Source organism: Hemicordylus capensis, chromosome 2 (assembly GCF_027244095.1).
Source record: "Hemicordylus capensis ecotype Gifberg chromosome 2, rHemCap1.1.pri, whole genome shotgun sequence".
NCBI lineage: Eukaryota > Metazoa > Chordata > Lepidosauria > Squamata > Cordylidae > Hemicordylus > Hemicordylus capensis.
This window is the reverse complement of record NC_069658.1, coordinates 13,265,466-13,292,539: the sequence shown is the minus strand read 5'-3', so window position 1 is coordinate 13,292,539 and position 27,074 is coordinate 13,265,466. Positions and strand designations below refer to the sequence as shown.

The 27,074-nt window shown below is 51.6% G+C and overlaps 1 protein-coding gene across 16 annotated transcripts in view; it reads left to right on the top strand.

The window, feature by feature from the left end:
• The window catches only part of ZBTB7C (zinc finger and BTB domain containing 7C), a 352,767-nt gene extending 337,276 nt beyond the window's left edge, over positions 1-15,491 (top strand). For 15 of the 16 annotated variants that reach the window (XM_053303378.1, XM_053303384.1, XM_053303375.1 and 12 more), the window contains 2 exons: positions 3,738-4,402; positions 8,792-15,491. In XM_053303378.1, coding sequence (XP_053159353.1) covers positions 3,738-4,374 — 637 coding nt within the window. In that variant the 3' untranslated portion in view covers positions 4,375-4,402; positions 8,792-15,491. Of the gene's footprint in view, positions 1-3,737; positions 4,838-8,791 lie in introns of all 16 variants that reach the window. The other variant, XR_008317858.1, reaches the window with a different exon arrangement.
• Positions 15,492-27,074: the final 11,583 nt, after the last annotated feature.

Sequence of the window (27,074 nt, the reverse complement as noted above, 5' to 3'; positions counted from 1 at the left end):
GGGGAGGCATGTCAGCAATTTTCTCCACAACTGGGAGGAGAAACTTGCTTTTTCTTTCATGGAGAGTCTGTTGTGAACATACAAAGCAGTGTCCCCTCTCAGAGGGATTCCCAGATGTTGTTGACTACAACCCCCAGAATCCCCAAGCCAAAGCCATTGCAGCTGGGGATTCTGGGAGTTGCAGTCAACAACATCTGGGGATCCCTCTGAGAGGGGACACTGATACAATGCGATCCTAGTACTGTCTGGTCTGGTCAGACTGGCAGTAACTCACTGAGGTCTTCTCAACCCCTGCTGCCTCATTTTGCTATGGAGAGATGGACCTGGGACTTTTCTGTGTGCGAAATGGGCTGTATTGCCACTGGGCTATATATAGCCTCTTATCAATGGAAAGCAGCGTTCTCTTTAACAGGGGTACCCAGATGTTGTGGACTACAACTCCCATAATCCCTAATCAAAGGCCATTGCAGCTGAGGATGATTGGAGTTGTAGTCCACAGCACCTGGGAATCTCTGTTACAAGCCACACTGCTGGTAAGTGACGTAAAAACAGCACTCTATATCAGGGATTCTCAACCTTGGGTTACCAGATATTATTGGACTTCAACTCTCATAATCCCCAGCCCCAGTGGCCTTTGGTTGGGGATGATGGGAGTTGAAGTCCTACAACATCTGGGGACCCAAGGTTGAGAACCCCTGCTCTGTATAACAGTGGTTCCCAAGCTGGGTTCCTCCAGATGTTGCTGAACTACAACTCCCATCATCCCCAGCTACAGTTTATTGTAGATTGGGAACCAGTGCTATATAAGCTATGGCAGGGGTTCTTAATAGGCCAATGTGGCTGGCTGTGATGGGAGTTGTCCACATCTTGAAGTTGAAGAACCCCTGCGGCTTTAATATGCCAAGACTCACTAATCTATCAATATTTTTTTTGAATGAACAATTTTGCTTGTGTGTTATAATACCTAAGGGGAGAGACCAATAGCTCAGTAGCAATGCTTTGCATGCAGAAGGTCCCAGATATCTCCCGTTAAGAGAATTTCAGGCAGTAGGGCAGGGAAAACTCCTACCGGAGACCCACAGTTGCCCAGCTACTGAGCTACAGTCCCTGATGTGCAGAAGGCTTGTCATGTGTCCATCCAGCTAGCCAAGTTGCTGGAAGTGGCTACAACAGTTTCCTCAAACTCCTCTGTGTGTGGTTGGAGCACCATGTTGCATATGAGCTGCCTGAAGAACTACAACTTGGGGGGCAATTTTGAGCTATCTTGAATGTCCTGCCAGAATTTTTACATTGCGAGGCCTTTGGGTAGGGTTGCCAGATTCAAGCTTCCCAAATCTGGGCAGCCTCATTTGCATACTATGCAAATTATGTGGTCACAAATTTGAATATTTGTTTGTTTGACAGCTTTGTCTCCTCTCCCCTCCTTCTCTGCCCTCCCATGTGATCGGATCCAGAGTAAAATCTGGGCAACGCATTTGAAATCTGTGCAAACCCGGGTGGAATTTAGCAGCTGGGTGGAGGAGCCAATATCTGGGGGCCACCCTAAATTCCAGGGGGACATGGCAAGGCTATCTTTGGGGGGCAGGGATCCATTTTTATTTATTTGTATTTCTCTCTGTAAACCACTTTGGGAACTTTTGTTGGGAAGCAGTATATATATATATATGTCTGCCGTCATTTCCTATCCTGGCTGGGTGCTCCTCCTACCTTCTTTGGGGTCATGAGAACAGGGTGAATGGCTCTCATGTAACCTAACATTTAAAACACACAAACACACACCTCTCCTTTTTCAGCATCTCTCGTTTTATCTTGAAAGTGGGTGCTTTATCCTAAAAAGTGGTAGAACCGAAAGCAAGATGTGTACTCACAGCCCGCCTAGCTTGTGTTTACGTCCAGCTCTCCAGGGCTGTCCAGCAAACCCTTATGAAGCCGGCAGCTCCTTCGCAGCCGTGGGCACGTCTTGGTGCATCTCCCTCCCCAGAGCACTGTGACACAGGTGATCCCTTTGTGGGCTCAGGGGGCGCTTGTGTGTGGGTTTGTGCTGCCCTCTGCTGGCACCAGGACCTTCATGCTCATTTCGGTCCTTTGTGTGTTAATCTCGACACACAGGCAGCTCTAGGTACAGCATCGAAATGGTTCCCATGAATCATTGTTTGACTTGTATCTGCAGTTCCCAGGAGGAATGGGAGGTGATGCTTTAACTCTCTTTTGGGGAGGGGCTTGCTCTGGCCCCTTCTCTGATACAGGAAATCACAGACTGGCTGCCTTCATCCCAGTGCAGGTGGGTGGGGGGTAGGAACCTAGGAAGCTGCCAGATACTGAGTCAGACCGTTGGTCTATCAAGCTTAGTATTGTCTTTACAGACTGGCAGTGGCTTCGCCTAGGTTGCAGGCAGGAATCTCTCCCAGCCATATCTTGGAGAAGCCAGTGCTCACTCATGTGCTCTCGCATTCATATGCAACCAGGGCGGACCCTGCTTAGCTATGGGAACAAGTCATGCTTGCTACCACAAGACCAGCTCTCCTCTCCCTAAGACTTTAGGGATTGAGGTAGACTTCCCTAATCTCAATGGTCTCCACAGGTTAGCTCATTTTAAAGGAGGGCAGTGTAAATATGTAGCCTGGTTCATACCCTGATTTTATGTCAAGTACAACCCACAGAACCGTCATCTTAAGCGGCGCAGCAGGGAAATGCTTGACTAACAAGCAGAAGGTTACCCGTTCGAATCCCCGCTGGTACAATATCAGGCAGCAGCAATATAGGAAGATGCTGAAAGGCATCATCTCACACTGCACGGAAGGAGGCAATGGTAATCCCCTCCTGTATTCTACCAAAGAAAACCACAGAGCTCTGTGGGTGCCAGGAGTTGAAATCAACTCGACGGCACACTTTACCTTACAACCCATGGAAGGAGAGCTGGTCTCGTGGTAGCAAGCATGAAATGTCCCCTTTGTAAGACAGCGTGGTGTAGTGGTTAGAGTGCTGGGCTAGGACTGGGGAGACCTGAGTTCAAATCCCCATTCACCCATGATACTTGCCGGGTGACTCTGGGCTAGTCACTTCTCTCTCAGCCTAACCTACTTCACAGGGTTGTTGTGTGGAGAAACCTAAGTATGTAGTATACCGCTCTGGGCTCCTTGGAGGAAGAGCGGGATAGAAAATGTAAATTAATACAAAAATGAATGAATAAGGTCCACCCTTGTTTGCATTTGAATGGGAGACTACATATGTGAGCACTGTAAGATATTCCCCTTAAGGGATGGGAATCTGGGAAGAGCATTTTCATGCTTGCATGCAGGAGGTTCCAAGTTCCCTCCCTGGCAGCATCTCCAAGACAGGACTGAGAGACACTCCTGCTTGCAGCCTTGGAGAAACGGCTGCCAGTCTGTGCAGACAATACTGAGCTAGATGGACCTATGGTCTGATTCGGTATAAGGCAGCTTCCTATGTTCCTCTCCTCCTAACCACATCTTCTGCTTCTGAATAAACTTAAGCAAATCAAGAAAATATAAGCGGTGTTCCCGAATTGATTGAGTGACTATGGGAAACTGTGAGATCCCCTTTCTTGGAGATCTTCCAGGTTGCTATGGCCTTCGGTGATTGTGTCCGGGGATGATAGGAGTTGGAGTCCAACAACAGCTGAGGGTCCACATTTGAAAATCCCTGCTGTATGCAGCTGCTTTTTGTGCACCAGCCCTGAACCACTAGTTACAGGAATGTGTTGCTTCTCTTTGCAGGCAAGACAAGCTGAAGATCCACATGCGCAAGCACACCGGGGAAAGGCCCTACCTCTGCATCCACTGCAATGCCAAATTTGTCCACAACTATGACCTAAAGAACCACATGCGCATCCACACGGGCATCCGTCCCTACCAGTGCAAGTTCTGCTACAAGAGCTTCACCCGCTCCGACCACCTGCACCGCCACATCAAGCGCCAGAGCTGCCGGATCTCCCGGCCTCGGAGGGGGCGTAAGCCGGCCACCTGGAGAGCGGCCAGTTTGCTCTTCGCGCAGAACGGCCAGCCGGACGACAAGAGCTTCATGATGCCTCCCGCTCTGGAGGAGATGAGCGGCCACCTCGGCAACGCAGCCGTGTGCCTTCCGGGCCCCAGCCCTAAGCATTTCATGGACAGGGCCAAGAACACTCTGAATTTGCAAGAGCTGGAGAGCCAGTTTGAGGAAACCGAAATGAAGCTCTTTGGGAGGACACACCTGGACATGGAGCGGAACGGCAGCCTCTTTGCCTTTGCTCTGGGCCACAACGAGAGCCTCTCGGCACGGCCCTTTTTCTCTCTCCCTGACCCATGGGGTACGGGGTTCAGCGGACTGACGGGACTCAACCACCTTGCCCCCATTTCTGAAGCTAGCAACTAAGCTGCCTTCTGTCCAGTGGATGGTTTGGGTACGTTCCATGCCATGTTTAGCAGGGCCAGCCCTAGCATGAGGCAGGGGGAGACAGTTTCTTCAGGCAGCATATTTGGGGTGACATCAAAGTCGAGCCATTTATCAATTGTTTAACTTATTCTTAAAATAGTATCTTCACCACAACAGGAGGGGTACCATATTTTCCACTACAAGCTCCAAACTGTCTTGGGCCACTCTTTATACAGAGCAGCCATCTCCCCCTGGTTCTTGCCTAGGTTTTCACCTGGCCATCTCAGTCTCAGCACCGAAGAAGGATTACTCTATTTCCTACATGTAAAAAAAGGTTATACCGGAATGTGGATAGGGATGCACATTTGAATGCAGATCCCATTGAAAGCAATGGAGAGTGGATCAGTAGCATCCACCCTTGGATAAGCATCCTGACAAACAGAGTTGGGCTGTTTTCCATGTGGTAGGTGTAACATGTAGTGCAGCCTTTATCATTCCTCTTCCTTACTGTTGTCTTACCCTCTCTTTCTTCATTATCAGAGCTCTTCTCCCTCCCCCCTCTGCTCTTTTTATGAATATGTATCCTTGCACCTATTCCCTACATTCACCCATTCCCTCTCCCTCCCCCCCACCCGAGCAGCGGCTAACCCTTGGCTACTTCATTAATTCTGAATCTATAGGTTACTCCTGCACAATTGGCCTATATCCAGCAGGAAAAATTGCTTGCATATGATTGCCCGAGGTCACAACATGACTGGTCACAACATGACTTATAAGGCATCAGGAGTCTCAAACTGGCGCGCATGGCTGGTTCTGACAGCAGGAACTAAGCAGTTTACTCTCTGAGCCACCAGAGGAGGGAGCTGCTGGCCTGCTTTCTGTTCTCTTTAGCACCACCATTACAGATGGCCAAAGGGCGGTATTGCAGCTGTCAGCCCAGGCGGAAGTCGAGCTACTTGTGTTACTCAAGTAAAGACCGAGTTATGCCAAGATCTCACTTACTGCCTTAGCATCCTGCCTGCTTCCTGATTGAACTGGAGCTTCTTTACTACTCACTAGGGCAGTTCACACGATCATTATTAGGGTAGGAGAAGCCTCCTACTCTGATTCGGGAGCTGTGCACGCTCCTGTTTGTCGATCATGTGCACGTTAAAACCAAGGTCGGAGAAGCAGTCCAGGGTCTTCTGCTAAGCAGCCGTTGGGTCGGAGGGCTTTTCTGCCTACCTCATTCAGCAGATAGGTGTAGCTGCTGGGTAGGAGGCAGCTCTCCAACCCAGCTGCTGCTGCTTACCACACAATCATTTCCTCCCCGCACCAGCCTTCCTTTTACTCAGACAATCAGCAAACGGGAGCATGCATGGCTAATGATTATCATGTGAACTGCCCTAAAGAATCGCCTGTAACAGTGAGAGGTGGGCACCGGCAGTTTTGCATGCAACATTTTGTGCTGCTCAGTGTTTTTTGCTGCCTGGTGTGACAGCTGGGGTGTTCCTATGCAGACTGACAGCAGGTCGGAATCCCCTGCAGTATCCCAGAGTGAGATCCCTGTATGGGACCATATGGCTTCACATGTTACTTCTTGCATAGCAGGTGCCCCTTTAGTTGTCCGGCCTCCTCCATCTGTATGGTTGAGGATTCCCTCTTGCATCTGTTTTGCATGCATGGTCAGCTGCCCAAATGGCAGGAATAGCAGTCTGAAGACAGGCTGATACTGACTGTAGTATCAGTGTGTAGTATCAGAGTGGGTAGTTTAGTGGGTCTGAGGAGAGTTGAGCTGGTCTTGTGGTAGCAAGCATGACTTGTCCCCTTAGCTAAGCAGGGTCCACCCTGGTTGCATATGAAAGGGAGACTAGAACTGTGAGCACTGGAAGATATTCCCCTTAAGGGATGGAGCCGCTCTGGAAAGAGCAGAAGGATCCAAGTTCCCTCCCTGGCAGCATCTCCAAGATAGGGCTGAGAGAGACTCCTGCCTGCCTGCAACCTTGGAGAAGCCGTTGCCAGTCTGCGTAGACAATACTGAGCGAGATGGACCTATGGTTCGACTCAGTATATGGCAGCTTCCTATGTTCCTACGGCCCATCATTTGCCTCCTACCTTGAGGCCAATCGATCCTGGAACCCCCCTTATTCTCCTTCCCCAAGGCACAGCAACAGCAAGGGGAGGGTTAAGATACTCTGAAGTTGCTCCCCGCAAGATTGTTTGTCATACTTGTTACCTGTTTTCAGTGTGTTGTTCCCAGTGTTACTCAGAGGCATAACTATAATTGGGCAGACTGTTCAAAGAACACAAACCACCCCAGGTGCTCCCAAGAAGAGGGGCCACCAAGGGTCACACATCTGTTACTTCCCACTCACTTGCCACCTCTGTGGTGGCCCCACAAGGCCCTCCGGCCTTGCTACTTCACCCCCTTCTCTTGCCACCGCTGCCGTTTCTCGGCCAACTTGCAGGGCAGTAAGCAGCTGAATGGGCTGGAAGCATCCCAGGCAGCCACTTACCGCCCCGTGAGCCGACTGAGAAATAACGGGTGCATAAGTGCCCTGATGCTGACCATGCGGCTTCCACACACTCTCTCAGCTTGCCTCCCCACCAAGACTCCCCAAAATGAACCCCCAGTTTTAGCATCGCAAATGAGGCAGAGAACTAGGGGGCCATTTCAGCTCAGCCTTATTATAGTCGGCATACTTGTCACTTTGCAGAGCGACCCTGCAAAAGAAGGGAAAGTTCCCTGTCCCAAGGAGTTTACACGATCTGAATATCAATAGAGACAATGAGGGAGGAGGGAAGGAAGGACAAGGACTAATACAAGCAAAACCACTTATATGTTCAGTTTTGTTTTATTTGGAGTAGGGATGTGCACAAAACTAGAAAACCTGGTTGGGCCCGAATCAAACGAGACTTGAACTAAGCCAGGTCTGGTCCCGTTTTGTGCACACTTGAACCGAGCCCGGTTCGGTTTGAATCGGGCCCAGTTTGGGTTGCTTGAAGCTGTACTGGTAAAAGGGAATCAGGTAAAGATTCCCCGTTACCAGTAAAGGAGAAGAGGGGGCCTGGGGTCTTAGCTAAAGCGAGTTGCAGCAGGAGGGGAGTGGTTTTTTACCTTAAAGATACCGCCAGTGGCGGCTGTGGTAGTAGCTGCAGCTGCCTCAGGGGTGGGCAGGGTGGTGGTGGGAGCTCTCTCCACCCTGCCAGAGCAGGCAGGCCTAGTTAAAGCCCAGTACAGGCCTCTGAGCATGTGTGGAAGTAAATAAAATGGCCTCCTTGCATGCATGAAGGTCATTTTATTGACCTCCATGCATGCGAAGAAGCCCGAAACAGGCTAAGGATCCCTTCCCATCACAACTCGCTTTAGCTGACCCCCCTGGTCCCCCCCCCACTGTTAAAGGAGAATCCTTACCGGATTCCCCTTTACAAGTAAGTTTTGAGCCAGCTTGAGCCAAACCGGGTCTGGTTTGGCTCGAGCCGAACCTCTTCGAGCTGAGCGGCTCCAAGTTGAGCCAGCTGGCACACCCCTCATTTCAAGGTAAAGATTAAGGCAAGGGTTCTCAAACTTGGGTCCCCAGATGATGTTGGACTACAACTCCCATCATTGCCAGCCACGATGTCTGGGAATGACGGGAGCTGCAGTCCATTAACATCTGGGGACGCACATTTGAGAACCCCAAAGGTTTCACAGAACAGGTGGATTTTGAGGAGGAGCTGGAAAGAAGGGGAAAGTGGCATCCCACACATGTACTGGGAGGGCTTCTAGGCAACACAGGAAGGAAGGAGGAATTGGGAGACTTATTTAGGAGAGCAGGAGACTGTGAGGTCGTGGGTCGGAGCTGAGGGAGTGATGGTCATGGGTAGGGGAGTAACAGAAACGAAGGACTGAGAGACAGTGTGGGACAAGGCATGGAGAGCTTTAACGCTATGGAAAAGGGGTTTCTCTTAGATGACACAAAGGCTGATTCAGTAGTGCTGCTCAGGGGTGAAATTAAGTAGTCGAAGAGACTACTTCATTTCAGTAGTACTGCTCGGGAATAATTTGGATGTCAGCATGTGTATAGGCATTTGAAGAGGGACTTCACAGGACCTGAAAGGCAGGAGAAGTTCATTATCTCAGCAGCAGAGCTTTCGACCAAGATGGGAAGACCTAGATGCATTAAGATAGTAACTTCCATTTTATTAACAGACTGGTGCAGTTTGAGATGAAAATCTAGGCCGGGGTTTATGTGTCATGAGAACTCTCCCCCGCCCCCAATTAAAACAAGTGGGGTATCTGGTTCTCTCTTTTTGAGTGTTACCTTCTTTCCAATAGTAGAGAACTTCAAAGAAAAGTATAACAATGTTGCTAGGAGAAATAGACCACCATTGCAAGTGTTGCTTTTCAGTGATTAAAGAGTCCTAATATTAATTATTGTTATTTTTCCACTTACAGGTCTGAAACATATGCACTCTTCAGAGCCGCTTTGGTTTTCTCTTGCAAAGAGGCCCCTTCATGGATCAAAGACTTTTTTAAAACTGAAAGACAATGATAAAACAGCCTCCCTGAACTGCCTGACCTGGTTTAAAATTCACCAAAAGACTCCTCTTCTCTGCACCAAACAAATGGGGGTGGGGAGGGAGAAAATCAGAACTTTTCCAAATCAGCATCATTTTTTTTTAAATGTACAGAGATCTTTCTGAACTACTGTTTTGCAGATGATGGTTTCCTTCAGGTTTTTGTTTTTGGCCCACATTTTGGAGTCCTTGTAACATATCCAAAGATTTTGAGTACTGTATAATCGACAATAACTTGAAGCAAAAGAAACTTTTTTTTTTTTTGGTTAAATTTCCTGTTTGTCGGGATGGGATGTGGTAGGGAGGGTGGGATTGGGAAATCCTTTGGAATTTTTTTTCTATTTATAACTATTTTTATGTGATTGCTTTATGTAAAGAAAAAGAGAGAGAAAACCCACATAAAACAGATCTGCCTTAGTTAATCACGGGACAATCATCCTTAACTTTTGTTGGAAGTTCCAGATTTTTCTTTTAAAAGACAAGGAAAAAAACACTTTTATGTATTTATTAAGCAGTATTAATTGATTTTATTAAATTATTGACAACATGCAGGGTTTTTTAAAATGCACATTAGTAAAACATTGGGAGGGTCAAGGTCATTCACACATTACCAGACAGCAAATCAGAGTCTGTTGCTGGGTGTACATTCAACATGGAATCAGGGCCTATTTTGCCTCTCTCTGCTCCGTGTGATTCATGTGTTTGCAAGCATGGTGGTTGCATCCACACTTTATATTTTTAGCTACACACTTAAAACATCTTAGGAGCACACCTAGGAAACGTAATGTGTGGATGGGTCTTGCCACATTTCAAAATTGCAGACAAGGTAAACTCACATGCTGACATGTAATGTCTTTCTGTTTCATTGAGGTATACATAAATTGGGCTGGTCTTAAAAGCCTTTGACATATGTCTTTTGCACCTTATGAGACTGTTGATTGTTAAAGGGGACAATGGATGCTGATTGTTGCTATTGAGCATGAGTTAAGGTTGATTGCCCTAGATGATTTCATTTGGGTTATTTGTTAACTGGCTCATGGCTGGCTTCATTTTCTGGTTGAAGGAATATTACAGTTTTTCATGTTCTTGCAGTTTCTTGACACTTCACTATAATACAGCAGTGTCAGGCCACTGGAACTGTGCACTTACAGTTGCCTGTTGATTCAGCGGGGGGATACCCCATTGCCCAGTTCTTTTTTGTGATCAGTTTTCTTTGGTGCCTGGCATCTCGATACCTGCAAATCTCTGTGTTCATTTGTTTTGCTCAGATAATTGCTTTAACCCATGTTTATGGAGATACATTTGAAAACCTGCAAAATGGACAGGCGTTCACCTCCTCCGTTCTGTGGACCCTAGTGGATGTGGGTGCTCTGATGTGTATGCAGAGCTCCTTAGTCCATAAGGGCTTCTCCGTTCGCTTCAGCGGAGGTGGCAGCTTGTGATCCACCCACACACCTTGGACCTCAGTCTAGCTACAGTATGTGCTCCACATAACTACCATGGCAGGCGAAAGCAACGGTGAGACAGTTATGAGTGGTCATCGCCTTCCTTTCCCCACTCTGTTTCAGTCAAAAGCAGCTGCTGCCAGAGAGCTCAATGAAAACAGTAGAGAATGATTGCAGACAAGGTGAAAAGCTAGGTGCTGCTAGGGGCATACAGGAGATCTCTCCTTCGGGGGTGAGTGGAGGCCAGAACTGGAGCTCCACTCCTGACACACCGTGGCTTCTCCTCACTGCCAGAACCAAAGGACTCTGCAGGGACAGGCAGAGAGGGCTGCCTGATGTGCAGGAACTCTACTGGCCCATAGAGTACTATCTGCTTTTTCTAGGAATACTTCCAGTGTAGGGGTGCAGGCAACTGCTGAGCAGGGGGGCTTCCTATAAATGTCACTGGTGTTAGGAAGGCAGGAGACTCTCTTCCTAACATCCACTGTCCAGCAGATGGAGTTGTCCAGAGAGGAGAGCTGGTCTTGTGGTAGCAAGCATGACTTGTCCCCTTAGCTAAGCAGGGTCTGCCCTGGTTTCATGTGAAAGGGAGACTAGATGTGTGAGCACTATAAGATATTTCCCTGAGGGGATGGAGCCACTCTGGGAAGAGCAGAAGGTTCCCAGTTCCCTCCCTGGCAGCATCTCCAAGATAGGGCTGAGAGAGATTCCTGCCTGCAACCTTGGAGAAGCCACTGCAGTCTGTGAAGACAATACTGAGCTAGATAGACCAATGGTCTGACTCAGTATATGGCAGCTTCCTATGTTCCTGTGACTTGTGGTGGTTGAAATCAAGGGGCATCAGCAGACTTACACCTCTGTTGGATTGTGGCTTCTGTACTCTGCATAGCTCCCTGTCTCCCCCCATGATGGCTTCCGGTCATGTTACCCTACCTAGAACCAATCACGGCCCATCATTTGCTTCCTACCTTGAGGCCAATCAGTCCATGATTTGTTTGGCAAAAATAAAAAATAAAAATGGATAAAGGTATTTCCAGACAGTTTGAAAATGGATGTTGACTTTTTGCTTTTCCATTCCTATTCGCGTTGCCTACTTCCCTGTCACGCAGTTTTGTGTCACCATCTGCTGGCCATTTGCAGGCAATCTGTGATGGAAATTAAAGTACTTTTTCAAGTAGTCTCCAAATTAAAAAAAAGTAAAAAATGGTGATGTCCATCCTGGATTGCCCACAAATGGTCAGCAGATAGTGCTGCACACTTGTGTGACGGGAAAAGGGAGTGGATAAACAGAAAGACGTTGCAGGCTTATGCAGAACATTATAAATAGCACTGTGTTGATCCCTCATTGGAGGGAGGGATCTTAGAGGACTGGGGCTTGTGGGAGCACTTACTGACTGAGAGCCAGCAAATGGTTGTGTCTAATGGACTTGATGGGTTTTGTGAGAAGCCGCCCTTAGAATATAAATATTGCTGGATATCCCTTCACTGGTTCTTTCCTTATCAATGCACAGGATGATTGTTCTTCTGAGGCATGGGCTTTCCCAAGGAAAAGGCTTCTTATCTAGGTTATCACTGGATGCTATGTAGTGTCTGAAGGGCCACAATCCAACATAGAGTTAAGCCACATGCTGAAGCCCATTGCAATCAATACTAAGCATGGTAATGAGAAAAGTTAAAGTGTGCCGTTGAGTCGATTTCGACTCCTGGTGCCCACAGAGCCCTGTGGTTTTCTTGGGTAGAATACAGGAGGGGTTTACCATTGCCATCTCTCTCACAGCATGAGGCGATGCCTTTCAGCATCTTCCTATATCGCTTCTGCCTGATATAGTACCAGCGGGGATTCGAACTGGCAACCTTCTGCTTGTTGTAATGAGAATTTGGCCCTTATTCCCAAATAAGGATTGGTTCACAAGCAGTGCCTTGGCACATGTGAATGGATCGTCACAGAAATGGACAGATTGTTTCATATCAACTCTCAACAACACAAACATAATGGCTGATATCCTCACGGAAGAAGTCGACGTATGCCAGGAAGACATGCCCATGCTTGTGGAGAGCTTCACAAATACCAGAGTATGGAGGGGGGGGGGGGCAATTTTCTGTGATCTCTGCTTCCCCCAGAAATGCCTTGTGCAACACAAAAATATATCCCTGAAGGCCACGTGACCCTCAGGGACATATTTTCAAGCAGCTCAGAGTATTTCTAGGGAAAGCAGAGATTGGAGAAAATCCCCCAGCCCCAGCACCGTGCAGCTAAGAAAGCTCTCTGCAGCATGGGTGTGTCTTCCTGGCACATATCTGCTTTCATAGTAAGCATGTCAGCCAACTTTTTCAATAAAGCCAATTCACACATTCAGCTGCCAGCCATCAAGCATACGGCAATCAAGCCTAAAGAAATCAAATGATGAACATGCTTGTATGAACCCGTCCTAAGTGAATGGAAGGCTGGAGCTAAATGCCCCGGGGATTTGTTGCAGGTGAATTGGTTTTGATATGCAGATCAAAGTTGCCCAGTACAAAGGCGTCTCCAGACATATCACAGGAGGTTTTTCAGGCTTTACTGCGAGTTCAGGGCACAACAAATACTCTGACACAAAAATACCCCGGACCTAAATCAAGCTAGGTTCCCAGTACGGAGGGGGAAACCCAAATCATGTGTGAAGTGCTCTCTGAAGTATCACATGGACTTTGGGGTAAATCTGGCCAATATGTGAACACAAACCCAGCCTCCCAAAGTAAAGCTGTGGTAAAGTCGCCGTCTGAAAAAGCTCCTGGAGGAGATAGCTCTTTGCATGCATTTGTCTGGATAGGCATGGCTGTCTCCTTTACTGTACTATGGAGACACATCATTTACGTACCACCACATCGTGGCTGTGGTGGGTGCGGAAGACCTTGCTTGCAGCAACACCGCGCACACATTGTGTGCCCTGGGCTCTGGAATGGAGGAGGAGGTTAGCTTGCTAGAGGCAGTCCATGGAAGAGAACAGAGTACTCTGTTGCGTTCTGTGGAAACATCAAGATCTGGCTGGTGTCAATGATAGGGAAATATAAGGAGAGGTGGATGAATGGGCAGGGCGGTGGCTAGGCCATAATTCTATGGGAGTGCAAAAAGGAAGGAGGGGGAAAGGGCACCAAATTCATCATACTTAAAACTCCCAGCAGCTTCTTTTTTAAAAAAAAGTAGGTTTCTAGAATTGAGACAATCTTCTAGACTGAGAAGAATATGAATATGATGGATATTTATATACCGCTTTTCAACAAAAGTCCCCAAAGCGGTTTACAAATAAATGAATGAATGAATGAATGAATAAAATGGTTCCCTGTCCCCAAAGGACTCACAGTCTAAAAAGATAATCTGGAAAGCATGTAGACTAGACAATGCTTTCTGAACTCAGAGGACAGCTGAATAAGATTTCCAATGCGGCAGTGTTTCAGGGTCCTGGATTACTTTCCCCCCTATGTCTAGCAAAGCCACAGTAAATAACACCAACAGGATAGACGCCTATGGAATAAATGCTGCAAAATCAGAGAAATAAATGTAAATTTGCTCCATTTGGAGTCATTGACACGGGCCACAAAATCCTGCATTTTTTGGAGCGGAATGTAGATTGCCTGGGAGCAGCATGCAGTGTGTGCATGCGCACACACACATCCCAGAGCCCTGACTATGCGTAAAGGTTCTTATGGAACCTTTGCAATGCAGTTGCTGCTTCCGCGTGGTTGGATCCTACAGCACTCCCATAACTAGGGTTGCCAACTGGTGGTAGTTGTTGTTTCAGATGATCCGTAAATTAATATATTTACATATAAGTTGATATAACCATTCCTCAGAGTGGACTGCAAAGAGTGCATGTGTATGTCATAGCAGGCATCATTTGGGGGGCCATATGAAACATGACATGGGGGTTCTGTGACTTGATCCACTGACATTTGTTTCCTCTTTCAAAAAGCAGCCAGCGGGCAGTTGGATTTGGGCCATGGGGGTGGAAGAGGTGGAGCAGTGGATTGGTACCACAGGGTGGGGTTCCCACATCTTTCCCCCATGTGATCACTCCACTCCAAATTGCCATTTAAGCCTGTTATTAAAGACAGAGAAGAAAAGAAAGAATGTGCCTGTAAATTTCCTCCTGCTAACTAGGCAAAGAGGTACCTTTCAAAGTGGTGATTATCTTATTTCTAGCAGGGGGAGGGAAACCGGCACAGCATCCCTCCAATGGCTGTGGTTGGTGCCAACCTTATGTTTATTTTTAGACTGTGAGCCGTTTGGTGGACAGGGAACCATCTTTTCCCTATTATTCTTGTTTAATGTAAACTGCTTTGAGAACTTTTTCATTGAAAAGCGGTATATAAGCAGCAGCAGCAGTAGCAAGTTTCCACCTCCCAACTAACAGCACCTTCAAGGGGAATTTCAGGTGGCCCCACACAGTAGCCCCAATCCAAATCACATACCCCTGACAGGTTTAAAAACGTAAAAGGAGTTCCAGTCACAAAACTCCCACAGCAAAGCCCTTCAGTGGCCTTTGCTCCTATTTGAGAGAGAAAGAAAAATGTCATATGAAGTTGTTATACAAACATTATTATTTAAAATATGCTCCCTGATTAATCAGGGGCATCTCTTTTGCTGATCTTTTTTTAAAAACAAAAAACCGATTAACCAGTTACTCAAATGTTGCAGCCCTACTAATAACATTCTGGATGGTATGATAGCAGTGCATCCCTTTGTGGACCTCTAACTCTGTCACCCGCCTGTCAGTTTGACCTGACCATGTGGCAGCAGCAACTATTCTGCACAGATAACATAAAAACTGGCCCCGAGGAAAGCAGTTGTTCTGCAAAGAGATTAGGAACACCCACCATGAAGAAGAGCTGGCATGATGAACTCTTGGCAGGGCAGGACACAGTCCCTACGGCCTGGAAACAAACTGTTTGGACATGTTCAGCAAATGTTTTACTTGACTTGCACTAATTGCTGTAGAACAGGATATTATTAGACTCTTTTCTTTTGATTTATTTTGGGGCTTGGGGCAGGAAGGAATTTGCAACTCCCAATGGTTAACAAGGCGTCAGTCCTGTAAACATACCTGTTGCACATTTTTAGAACCCATGGACAAAATAAAATAGTATCTGAAATCACCTGGTGTCCTGGAAAATGCAAATGTAACTTCTTAGATTCCCTGGATTCAGGGTGGTGGTGGTGGTGGTGGTCTTTTCCAGGCCTTTCCTGCACCACTTTCTTAAGCATCCTGATCTGTATCTGCTGCAGTCTTTTAAGAGCCAATTGCTCAGGAGTGTAGCAAGGCTGAGGTGGGCCCTGGGACAAGAAGTGAAGGTGGTCCCTTAGGCCCTCCCCTTCTTCTCCCCCCCCCCGCCCACCTGCTGTGTTTTTGCTGCAGAAGAACTATAAGGACCAAGAATGGTCCCAGTGGAGGGGGGAGGGGGGCAAGTACCCCCTCAGACAAATACTTTGCCCCATCAGCTGCCGCCTCTGATTAGGAACCAGCTGCTTTTCAATGAGTCACAGAGGCAGGAGTGAAAAGTGTTTCGCAGCCAGTGGGACTAGGGATGTGCATAAAACCGGTTCTCCCGGTTCGGTTCGGGTCCGAACCGGGTCCGGACCGGACTGGGGTGGTTCGGTTTTGGTTTTGCCAGACCACCCCCCCGGTCCGGTTCGGTTTCAAACCGGTTCGGATCCGAACCGAACCGGTTTGGATCACAAAAAGTGGCTGGTTTTGAAGGGGACATTGTGTTCTACCTGCCACCCAAATTTCAAGTCGATTGGACCTTCCTCTTATTTTTTACAAATTTTTTTCAAAAAATAAATTTTTGCCCATAACTCACAATGTGGAGCCCTTAGGGGCAAAAAAGCTGGGGTGGGTGGTAGCCACCCATGGGTGTCCTCCACCCCAAAAATCCCAAGGCAATTGGTGGCTCCTAGTATTATTGGTGAATTTCTGAAGAAAATTTTTTTCCCATTGGCTAGAATGGGGGTTTGGGGCTGCCCCAGACCCACCTCTGTGGGGTGGCAGCACCCCCAAAGTGGGTCCGGGGCCATGGCAAAAATGCCCTCAGTCCCTCCCAGCAATCCCCGTAGAGATAGGAGTGATGGTTCTGTTGTTTTTCTGAGGTATTCTGAGTGTAGATTCTATGATAGCTTATGAGATTTCCAATGAGACACCATGAATCCACTCTCATTTGCTATCACAGAATCCACACTCACTCAGAACACCTCAGAAAAACAACAGAACCATCACTCCTATCTCTACGGGGATTGCTGGGAGGGACTGAGGGCATTTTTGCCATGGCCCCGGACCCACTTTGGCGGTGCTGCCACCCCACAGAGGCGGGTCTGGGGCAGCCCCGAACCCCCATTCTAGCCAATGGAAAAAAATTTTTTCTTCAGAAATTCACCAATAATACTAGGAGCAACCCAACAATTGCCACCCCATCTTTTTGGCGCCTCTCTCTGGGCGCCCTAACACGTAACACCTAGTCAGTCCATCTGAATGCCTACCTACTACCACCACTCCTATCCAAGCAAGTAAGAGGAGGACACTCAGAGAGACAACACCCACTCTCTGATCTAACAAAAAGGCCACTGCTGTGCTGCCTGCCAGCACAGCAGCAGCAGCGGAGCAGCACACTAAGCACAAGAGCAGCACACACAGAGAAGAAGCAGGAGGCGGAGCAGCAGAGCAGCAGACCTGCCGCTCTGCATGATGGGTGACGTGATGCCCAAAGAAACCACCGCCTCACTCAGTGCCTGCCACTGACTAGGCCCGACAGACAGAAGCCAGCCAACCTGCTCTGCTCTGCTCTGATGCTCCCCATGGATGATGCACACACACCCTACATCTGCATCCCAATGACCAGACCAGACCAGACCAAGTGCGCAGAGTCAGCACAGGCCAGCAGCCACCAGCCCAGCAACAACAACAGCTACTACTGCTACCACCACAACCAGTGTTGCCGCTACAATAACATTCCCAGTCCAGTCACGCGCGCCACAGCCTGAGCCTAGCACACAGCCAACAGCTGCTGCCAGCCAGTGCCTGGCAAGCCCAGCCAACATGAGGAGGAGAGAGCTAACAAGTAGACGGCGCACGCACATCACCAACCCATCACGACGGCGCAACTGCAAGGGGAGAGGGCACAATTACAGGCAGGAGGAGGAGGAGGAGGAGGCGGGCGAGGCAATCCTAGCACAGATTTGAAAGTTTAAAATCCACCAGGACATCTTCTAGAATCTAGACTTCTGTTTTTTCTACCACCAGCTGTAGTGTCTAGTTAGTCAGTGTGCTGTGCAGCTGAGCTGAGCTGAGCTGAGCTGCATGTGAGGAAGGGTGATTGTAGCTAGTTCTTTAGTTTCAGCAGACTGAGCATTGAGCATGGGCAGTGGCCTTGGGAAGCAACACAATTACACGACACTCACCTGCTGCTGCTGGTTCTAGAAGTTGCCTCTTCTCGTCTTCACCTCTTCGTGTGTGTGTGTGTGTGTGTGTGCAGTGAGTGCATGCCTTTTGCCTTGCTGGAAAGAAATGCTTCTCTGGTCCACCACCACATATCTGCTCAAGGACACAGAGGCCCAAGGCAGAGGTGGTGGCACCAGTGTGAGTGCATGTGTGCTGGTGGTGTTTGCCACCACAGGTGTTTTGTGTGTGTATGTGTGCGCTGCTAGCTAGGAGGGGGGAGGGAGGCAGGGAGGGAGGCTGGGAGGCAGGGGGGAGGAAAGGGGAGGGGGAGAGGGATGTAGAGGGGATTGAAGGGGGGAGGGTCCGGCTCAGAGTTGGTCAGCCACATATTTGTGCACACACGTGCTCACGTGTGTGCTTCGGTGGGAGAGACCAGACTCTCATCATCTGCCAGACCGGGGTTGGGGGCAGGTGAGGCGGTGGTGGGCTGGAAGGGAGGGAGGATGGAAGGTGGTGAAGAGGAAGGGGAGAGGATGAGAGGGGAAGGATGGAGGGAGGCATGGGGGGGAGGAAAAAAAACATGTAGACAGACACACACCACACTACACACAGAAAGCATCCACACACAGAGACAGTGCTAGGCATCCATTCACACAGACAGACAGACAGACAGACAGACACACAACAGGAAGAGACAGACTGAGCCTGCACCACACACACACACACAGACCCAATTCCCCCCCTGCACAGTTATCAATCAATATGTTGTGTTGGCGGCCAGTTCATTGCTATTCTGATGGTTTTGGGTTTTTTGCCATCAGCCAACATCAACAGTGACCACAATCAAGATGAACATAAGATGATAATAATTCATTCGTTTCATTTCAAAAAATCACCCAATCATTTTCTCCATGTAAACCAAGCCCCCCACACATGATTTCTGGTGACATTTTCAATAAAATCAATTCATTTGGCATTCATCATTTTGTTCTCCCTTTGTCACCTTTTTTTCTTTCTTTTGCATAATTTTGAGGCTTGATTTTGACATGGGGTTTTTAAAGAAAAAATTATTTACATGTTTATTTACATACAGTATTTACATATCTACACTGCATTTTTGAACGTATACCCGCCGCTGCCGCTAAGTCTAGTACTCCGTGGGCTGTGCTACTTTGGGGGGGGTGTGCCGTGCCCACGCCAGGTCCCCAAATGTTGACAGGTGGATAGATAAAGGGCCTGTGCTGGTCAGCATTGGGTTTCTTTTTAGGTGGGCGTGGGCATTGTAAACATCTGGCCAGTCGCAGCACTACAACTACTACTACAACTGCATCTCTGTGTGGGCACACTACACGCTGCGACTGGCTGGCACGGCTCAGCATCTGTCACGTCAGCTCAGCTAGAGGTGGAAGGGGGGAGGGTAGGGATAAGCACAGAGTTCGAGCCAGGCAGGTGACCAACCATGGGGCAACCCACGGTAATCACTCGCCCGTCTCAAACTGCAGCTTGGGGTAGCCCAACAGGGGGAGGTTCACCTTAAGGAAGACCAGCTGCTCCACCAGACCAGGGTCCAAGCGGGAGCGAGAGGGTGTCACCACGTCCCCGGCACGTGAAAACACCCGCTCGCTCTGGACACTGGTTGGGGGGCAGGAGAGGAGGCGCACAGCCACCACCGCCAGGTCCGGCCAGACTTGGCGGCGGCTCGCCCAGAACTGTGCGCAGTCCACGCCGTCTCCCTCCACAGGCTCCTCCAAGTACTGCGCAACGCATTGCTCAGCACTGGAGGGGGGCCTGGCAGGTCGAGCCTCCCGCATACCAGGCATGGCGCCATAGCAGAACCGCTGAAACCACTGGGCGGATCTCGAGTCGGTAGCAAATGGCTGCTGCGATGGCGCCGCCTGGGATGCCGCGCTGCTGGACTGGGAAGAGGGAGGGGAAGGGGAAGCTGATGCCGGCTGGCCGCCCATGCTGCTGCTGGGTGCGGGTTGGGCCGCGAGGGCTGCCCCCGCACCACTACCAACACCCTGGTCTCTGCTCGACCTTCTCGACCAGGATGCCCTTCCACCTGGGCAAGTCGTCGGCACTCACGGCATTGCCCTTGAGGGCTGGGTGACAGAGACAAGCGAGGACATACTCCTCCCTGTCTCCCAGCACATCAACGAGCCGCTTGTCAACCCCAGACCTCAGCCTCCCAGCCAGAGCACGACCCTCTGGCGTGGTCAGAGAGATATGGAGTCCACCCATCAGCTTCTCGAGACCAACAGCTGTGGGCAGCGCCTGGCTCAAGGGAGTGGTGTCGCCACACAAGCCCTTCGTGGCAAGCTGGAAGGGCTCGAGTGCCGACACCACCTCGGACATCTGCTTCCACTCTGCGTTCGAGAAGTCACAGACATCCAAGGACTCGTCCCTCGCCAGGGCGACAAGGGCTCTCTCCTGCTCCAACAGGCGCTGGAACAGGAGGAAGGTGGAGTTCCACCGCGTCTCCACATCCGTAGGGATGAGATGGTGAGGAAGGCCAAGGTCATCCTGCTTCTGGCGAAGCAGTCTCCTGGACTTCTCGCTGCGGTGGAAGTGGGCGGCCAGCTTGCGGGACTTATCCACAAGCGTGGCCGTGGCAGCAACAGCACCTGCGATGGGGCGGGCCCCCTTCTCCTGGGACGCCTTCAGCTCCTTAAGGCCAAGGGCGTCCCTGACGGTCAGATGGAGCGTGTGTGCCATACACCGTATGTTCACACAGTCCATGACTGTCTCGACAGCGGCGGTAACGTTGGCTCCATTGTCGGTGACAATGAAGCCGCGGGAGAGGTGTGGACACCCGCCAATCCACTCCTCTATCTGGCGGTCGAGTACGGCCGCCACCTCCTCCGCGGTGTGCCTCGTGTCCATCGTCTCCACGTGCAGGACGGCCCACCTGTGCCGTAGTGCAGCGGGAGCCGCGCCGGACCCGGAAGCATCGCCCGCGGAGGTCCCCTCACTCTCCGGTCCCCACCAGTGGGCAGTGAGGGCCAGGAAAGAAGCGTGCATCCCACTGACACTGGTCCAGAGGTCAGTTGTGAAATGCACGCTTGTCCCGGCCGGAGCTGCACGCAGCTCGGCCGACACGAGCTCCCTGCACCGGCGGTACAGGGAGGGGACCACGTTCCGGCTGAACGTCGTCCTTGAGGGGATGACGTATTCGGGAGCCAGGTATTGGAGAATCCGGCGGAAGCCGTTGTTCTCGACCACCTGAAACGGCTGGTCATCGGTGGAAATCATCTCCCCTATGAGGCGGGTGAGGTGATGATGGTCCACGCGAACAATACGCTGGCTGCCCGAGGACTGCGTCCACCGCTGGACGGGCAGTGTAGCCTGCCTGCTGGCTGGCACACTGCCGCTGCCCGCCCTAGTGGCAGATGCACAAGGCGCACTAGCGCTGCCAGCCTGTCCCCTGAGACCTGGGTGGTGACGCTCTAGGTGTCTCCACATAGGCGTCGTACCCAGGTGCGCAGGGTCCCTTCCACGGCTGACAAGCATCCTGCAGTGGACACAGCGGGCGTGGAATGGGTCATCTTGAGGGACCTCAAAATGCACCCATGCACCACTGCCCTTGGCCTCCTGCGCCCTGGGCGCCGTCCTAGGCCGTTTCTCGCAGGGTGGCTGCAGTCCTAGGGGGGGGGGCGGCCGCCGCTGCCTGCCCACTGCTGCCACCCAACCCGCCCCTTCCGCCCTCCACAGCGGAGGAAGGGCCCGGCTCAACTGGCATCGGAGAGGCAGGCCTCTCCTCCACCACCTCGCCAGACCGCTCCCCACCAGAGTGTCGGGCTTCACGAGGGGGGGCCCCACTGAGCGGCGAAAGGATAGGGGGAAGGGGCCCCAGAGGGAGGGAGAACCTGGCTGCATCGCTGCCAGCCGCACGGTCCTCACCGCCCTCTACCTGCTCTTCCAACTCCACAGTCTCCTCCACCTCAACAACTGGCGGTAGCTCAGCAGCACCTGGTGCCGCCGGCGAGGAGGGACCCGCCACAGCCCTAACAGTGCCTCTGCCTCTGCCGCGATTGGCGGCAGCAGGCGTGGGGAACTGAATCCTGCGCACCAAAGATGGGGCCAGAGCAAAGAATTCTCCAATGGGGAGAACTGGGGTGTCCTCAGGCTCCCCGCGTCCTCTCCCTCCCCGTGCCGCAGGCGCACCCCGCACCTGGCCTCTCCCACCTCTGCCTGCCAGCCTTGAGCGAGCCCTGCCCGCCACACGGCGCTCAGACATGCTGCTAGGTCAGAAGGAGGGAGACTTTAGGAGGAAGGCCAGACAGGGTCAAAAAAATAATTTGGAGGGGCTTAGGGGCCAAAAAAAAGGCAGCTGATTTGGAGGCGGCGGGGGGGGAGTTTGTTTTCAAAAAAGGAAGCCAATTGGGGGGAAAGGAAGACTTTTTGATATGGGGGGGGAAAGCCAATCGAAGTGAGGGGGAGGGTGTCCTTTTTGAATTTGGGAGTCAACCACCAAGCCAATTGGGGAGATGGGTCTGGGAGGGGTTTTTTTTAGAAAAATAGGGGGTTAAAGGGTGGAACCCCGGTGTGGGAGGGTGGCACGGGCAGTTGGGTGGAGTAGTTGTGGTGTGGGTGGCAAGTTTTTAGCTTTTTTGGGGGGGGAGAGTGGATGGGGGGAGGGCACAGCACCTACCGGGGGTGGGGGAGGGATGCAGTCAACGCTTGGGAACCTGCAGATCAAAGGAGGAAACCCTTATTTAGTGAACTGGAACACAAAGTGTGGGTTCTGGGGGGTGGTTCTCAAGTAATGCTCCTGTGGGGGGAGCATCAAACTCAATGCAGCCTATTTAGTGACTCTAAATTGCACACAACCAAAACCAGAACCCAGTCACACCAACACAGAGGTTGAACCCACCCACTCTGTGACTCTGCCTGCCCAATGCCATGGCAAGCAAGCAGCAGCAAACACTTGATGGCAGCCTCATGGATTGAACATCATGATCATCATCATACGTGTGTATTGGCCCAGCATGTAGTGGCAGCATCAGAGCCCAGCCAGGACCCCACTCAGACTGCCCCAGAGGCAAGGAAGCACTCTGGCATGGCATGGGCCCAGCATGTAGTGGCAGCATCGCATCAGAACCCTGGACCCCACACAGACTGCCCCAGAGGCAAGGAAGCACTCTGGAAGGCACCTGTTCAAAAACCACCTGCAAGACGCATGCAATGCAACGCAACACACAGCAGCAATTTCTTTACTGGGCATGGGCATGAAGACACAAGTTTTACAACAGTACATCTCCTCTCCAAGGTTCCCTCCCTCCTCCCCACACCCAAATGCATTTCAGAATAGGGGTGTCCCTATTTAAAACCGCCAGCTAGGGAGAGAAAGGGGCAACAAAAGGTGCACAATCGCACACGCACTAACCCCTCTTCTTCCGGTCCTTCTCCTGCCGCTCACTGCTGGTCACGGATTCGCCGCCGCCAGCCAGCCACCCTGGGCTGAGACACAGCAGGGCGGCCGCACGAGGCACACAGGCAACCGGGGTAGTTCAACAACGATGGAGGGGCAGAAGTGAGGAGACAACACTATTTGTGTCGCTCAACTCACCCCCAAGCAGAGACAAAATCAACCAAAAACTATAAAAAGAAAAAAAAAACCGATGGCAGCCGCCAGGTGGGTAGGCTACTGTGTGCGGCTGCAGCTGTGGGAGAGGAGGTGGAAAGTGAAGGGGAGCAGAGAGAGAAAAGACTAAGAGAGAGAGAAAAGAGAGGGGGGGCAGGGACAAAGAGAAAGAGAGGAGAGAGAGAGAAAAGAAAGAGAGAGAGAGGAGAAAGAGAGATGATAGAGAGAAAGAGGAGAGAGGAGAAGCGCAGCGCAGCAGGGAGGGGGGATTCAGGTGTGGGGGGAGGACACAGCAGTAGCAGCAGTCCAAAGAGGTGGGGGGAGCAGAGAGGGTGTGTGTGGTTGGGGGCTAGTGTGTGGCAGGGGGCCTGGGGTAAGTGGAGAGAGTCGGGGGCAAGGAGAAAAAGAGGTGGGGTGGGGGGAGCAGAGAGGGTGTGTGTGGTTGGGGGCTAGTGTGTGGCAGGGGGCCTGGGGTAAGTGGAGAGAGTCAGGGGCAAGGAGAAAAAAGAAGTGGGGTGGGGGGAGCAGAGAGGGTGTGTGTGGTTGGGGCTAGTGTGTGGTAGGGGGCCTGGGGTAAGTGGAGAGAGTCGGGGGCAAGGAGAAAAAGAGGTGGGGTGGGGGGAGCAGAGAGGGTGTGTGTGGTTGGGGCTAGTGTGTGGCAGGGGGCCTGGGGTAAGTGGAGAGAGTCAGGGGCAAGGAGAAAAAGAGGTGGGGTGGGGGGAGCAGAGAGGGTGTGTGTGGTTGGGGCTAGTGTGTGGCAGGGGGCCTGGGGTGAGTGGAGAGAGTCAGGGGCAAGGAGGAAAAGAGGTGGGGTGGGGGGAGCAGAGAGGGTGTGTGTGGTTGGGGGCTAGTGTGTGGCAGGGGGCCTGGGGTAAGTGGAGAGAGTCGGGGGCAAGGAGGAAAAGAGGTGGGGTGGGGGGAGCAGAGAGGGTGTGTTTGTTTGGGGGCTAGTGTGTGGCAGGGGGCCTGGGGTAAGTGGAGAGAGTCGGGGGCAAGGAGAAAAAGAGGTGGGGTGGGGGGAGCAGAGAGGGTGTGTGTGGTTGGGGCTAGTGTGTGGCAGGGGGCCTGGGGTAAGTGGAGAGAGTCGGGGGCAAGGAGAAAAAGAGGTGGGGTGGGGGGAGCAGAGAGGGTGTGTGTGGTTGGGGCTAGTGTGTGGCAGGGGGCCTGGGGTAAGTGGAGAGAGTCGGGGGCAAGGAGGAAAAGAGGTGGGGTGGGGGGAGCAGAGAGGGTGTGTTTGTTTGGGGGCTAGTGTGTGGCAGGGGGCCTGGGGTAAGTGGAGAGAGTCGGGGGCAAGGAGGAAAAGAGGTGGGGTGGGGGGAGCAGAGAGGGTGTGTTTGTTTGGGGGCTAGTGTGTGGCAGGGGGCCTGGGGTAAGTGGAGAGAGTCGGGGGCAAGGAGAAAAAGAGGTGGGGTGGGGGGAGCAGAGAGGGTGTGTGTGGTTGGGGCTAGTGTGTGGCAGGGGGCCTGGGGTGAGTGGAGAGAGTCAGGGGCAAGGAGGAAAAGAGGTGGGGTGGGGGGAGCAGAGAGGGTGTGTGTGGTTGGGGCTAGTGTGTGGCAGGGGGCCTGGGGTAAGTGGAGAGAGTCGGGGGCAAGGAGGAAAAGAGGTGGGGTGGGGGGAGCAGAGAGGGTGTGTGTGGTTGGGGCTAGTGTGTGGCAGGGGGCCTGGGGTAAGTGGAGAGAGTCGGGGGCAAGGAGAAAAAGAGGTGGGGTGGGGGGAGCAGAGAGGGTGTGTGTGGTTGGGGCTAGTGTGTGGCAGGGGGCCTGGGGTAAGTGGAGAGAGTCGGGGGCAAGGAGAAAAAGAGGTGGGGTGGGGGGAGCAGAGAGGGTGTGTGTGGTTGGGGCTAGTGTGTGGCAGGGGGCCTGGGGTAAGTGGAGAGAGTCAGGGGCAAGGAGGAAAAGAGGTGGGGTGGGGGGAGCAGAGAGGGTGTGTGTGGTTGGGGCTAGTGTGTGGCAGGGGGCCTGGGGTAAGTGGAGAGAGTCGGGGGCAAGGAGAAAAAGAGGTGGGGTGGGGGGAGCAGAGAGGGTGTGTGTGGTTGGGGCTAGTGTGTGGCAGGGGGCCTGGGGTAAGTGGAGAGAGTCGGGGGCAAGGAGAAAAAGAGGTGGGGTGGGGGGAGCAGAGAGGGTGTGTGTGGTTGGGGCTAGTGTGTGGCAGGGGGCCTGGGGTAAGTGGAGAGAGTCGGGGGCAAGGAGAAAAAGAGGTGGGGTGGGGGGAGCAGAGAGGGTGTGTGTGGTTGGGGCTAGTGTGTGGCAGGGGGCCTGGGGTAAGTGGAGAGAGTCGGGGGCAAGGAGAAAAAGAGGTGGGGTGGGGGGAGCAGAGAGGGTGTGTGTGGTTGGGGCTAGTGTGTGGCAGGGGGCCTGCGGTAAGTGGAGAGAGTCGGGGGCAAGGAGGAAAAGAGGTGGGGTGGGGGGAGCAGAGAGGGTGTGTGTGGTTGGGGGCTAGTGTGTGGCAGGGGGCCTGGGGTGAGTGGAGAGAGTCAGGGGCAAGGAGAAAAAGAGGTGGGGTGGGGGGAGCAGAGAGGGTGTGTGTGGTTGGGGGCTAGTGTGTTGCAGAGGGGTGTTGGGGGGAAGGGGAGGGGGCAACAACAAACAGCAAAGGAGAAACTGGAACAACTCGGGCAGCAGCAGCGATTAGGCTGGATGGGGTGGTTGGGGGAGGAGCTGGGCCTGGGCTAGGGTAGGGTCTGGGAGGAGGGAGGGTGGGGGGGGGCAGGCAGGGGGGGAGGAGGAGGAGGAGGGTAGCAAAATATATAAAGCAATATATATCAAGAGAACACAAGCCAGAAGTTTAAAAAAAAAATTAAAAGAAAGACTATAACCAGCAGAAAAAACTTGGGTGTGGGGGTGTGGGGAGGCGGAACCAAACACAGACTCTGAGGGGGGCCACTAAGTGAACAGAGACAATGAAACCACAATTGCTGCAAATTAATAATAGCAAATGAATAAGTGGAACCAAGCAAAGAAAACTGGACTCGGTTTGGCAGCAGCAAACTTGGGAGAAGGCTGGATGGGGTGGGGTTGGGGTGGGGTGTGGTTGGACTTGGAGGGGCAAGTTTGGAGCAGGGAACCAAAACTGATTATATGGGACAACAAGAAACAACAACAGAATCCTCTGGGGGTGGGGGGGAGGGATTCAGGGAACCAACTCGCAGGGCAGCAGCAGTCAGCAGAAACAAACAAAATGGTACAATTTAAGCAAAACCAGCAAGCAATATATAACTGAAACCAATGGAATGCAATGTGAAAATCAAAAAGTTGGACAAAAACAAGGCAGGACAAAGAGCAATAATTAATGGAAGAAGATTTAAAGCAATGAGGATGCAGTGGGTGGGAGTGGGGGAGGGGGAGGGTAGGCCCAAAGGATGAGAAGGGAAAGGGGGGGAGGGGGGGAGAAAAGCAGACAGACAAGGAACAGGGAAAATTGGGGGGAATTAAGAAAGTAAAGTGAAGTAACACACAGTATACAGACAAGAGACAGACAGAGAGAGGAGACACACAGAGAGTCACAAAGGGCAGGTGGACAAAGGATTAGACAGAGCACACACAGAGAGACACAGGACACAGTCAGGACTCACAGAGACACCAGAGCAGCCAGCAAAGGGCAAGCAGGTCTCAGAGATGATCCCACAACTGCAGCCAAGAGAAGTTTCCAGAGAAGAGGCTTGGGTTTATATAGGTTTGAAATTCCCTCCTTTGGGAGCCCCCACCTTTGCACTCCCCCCACGGC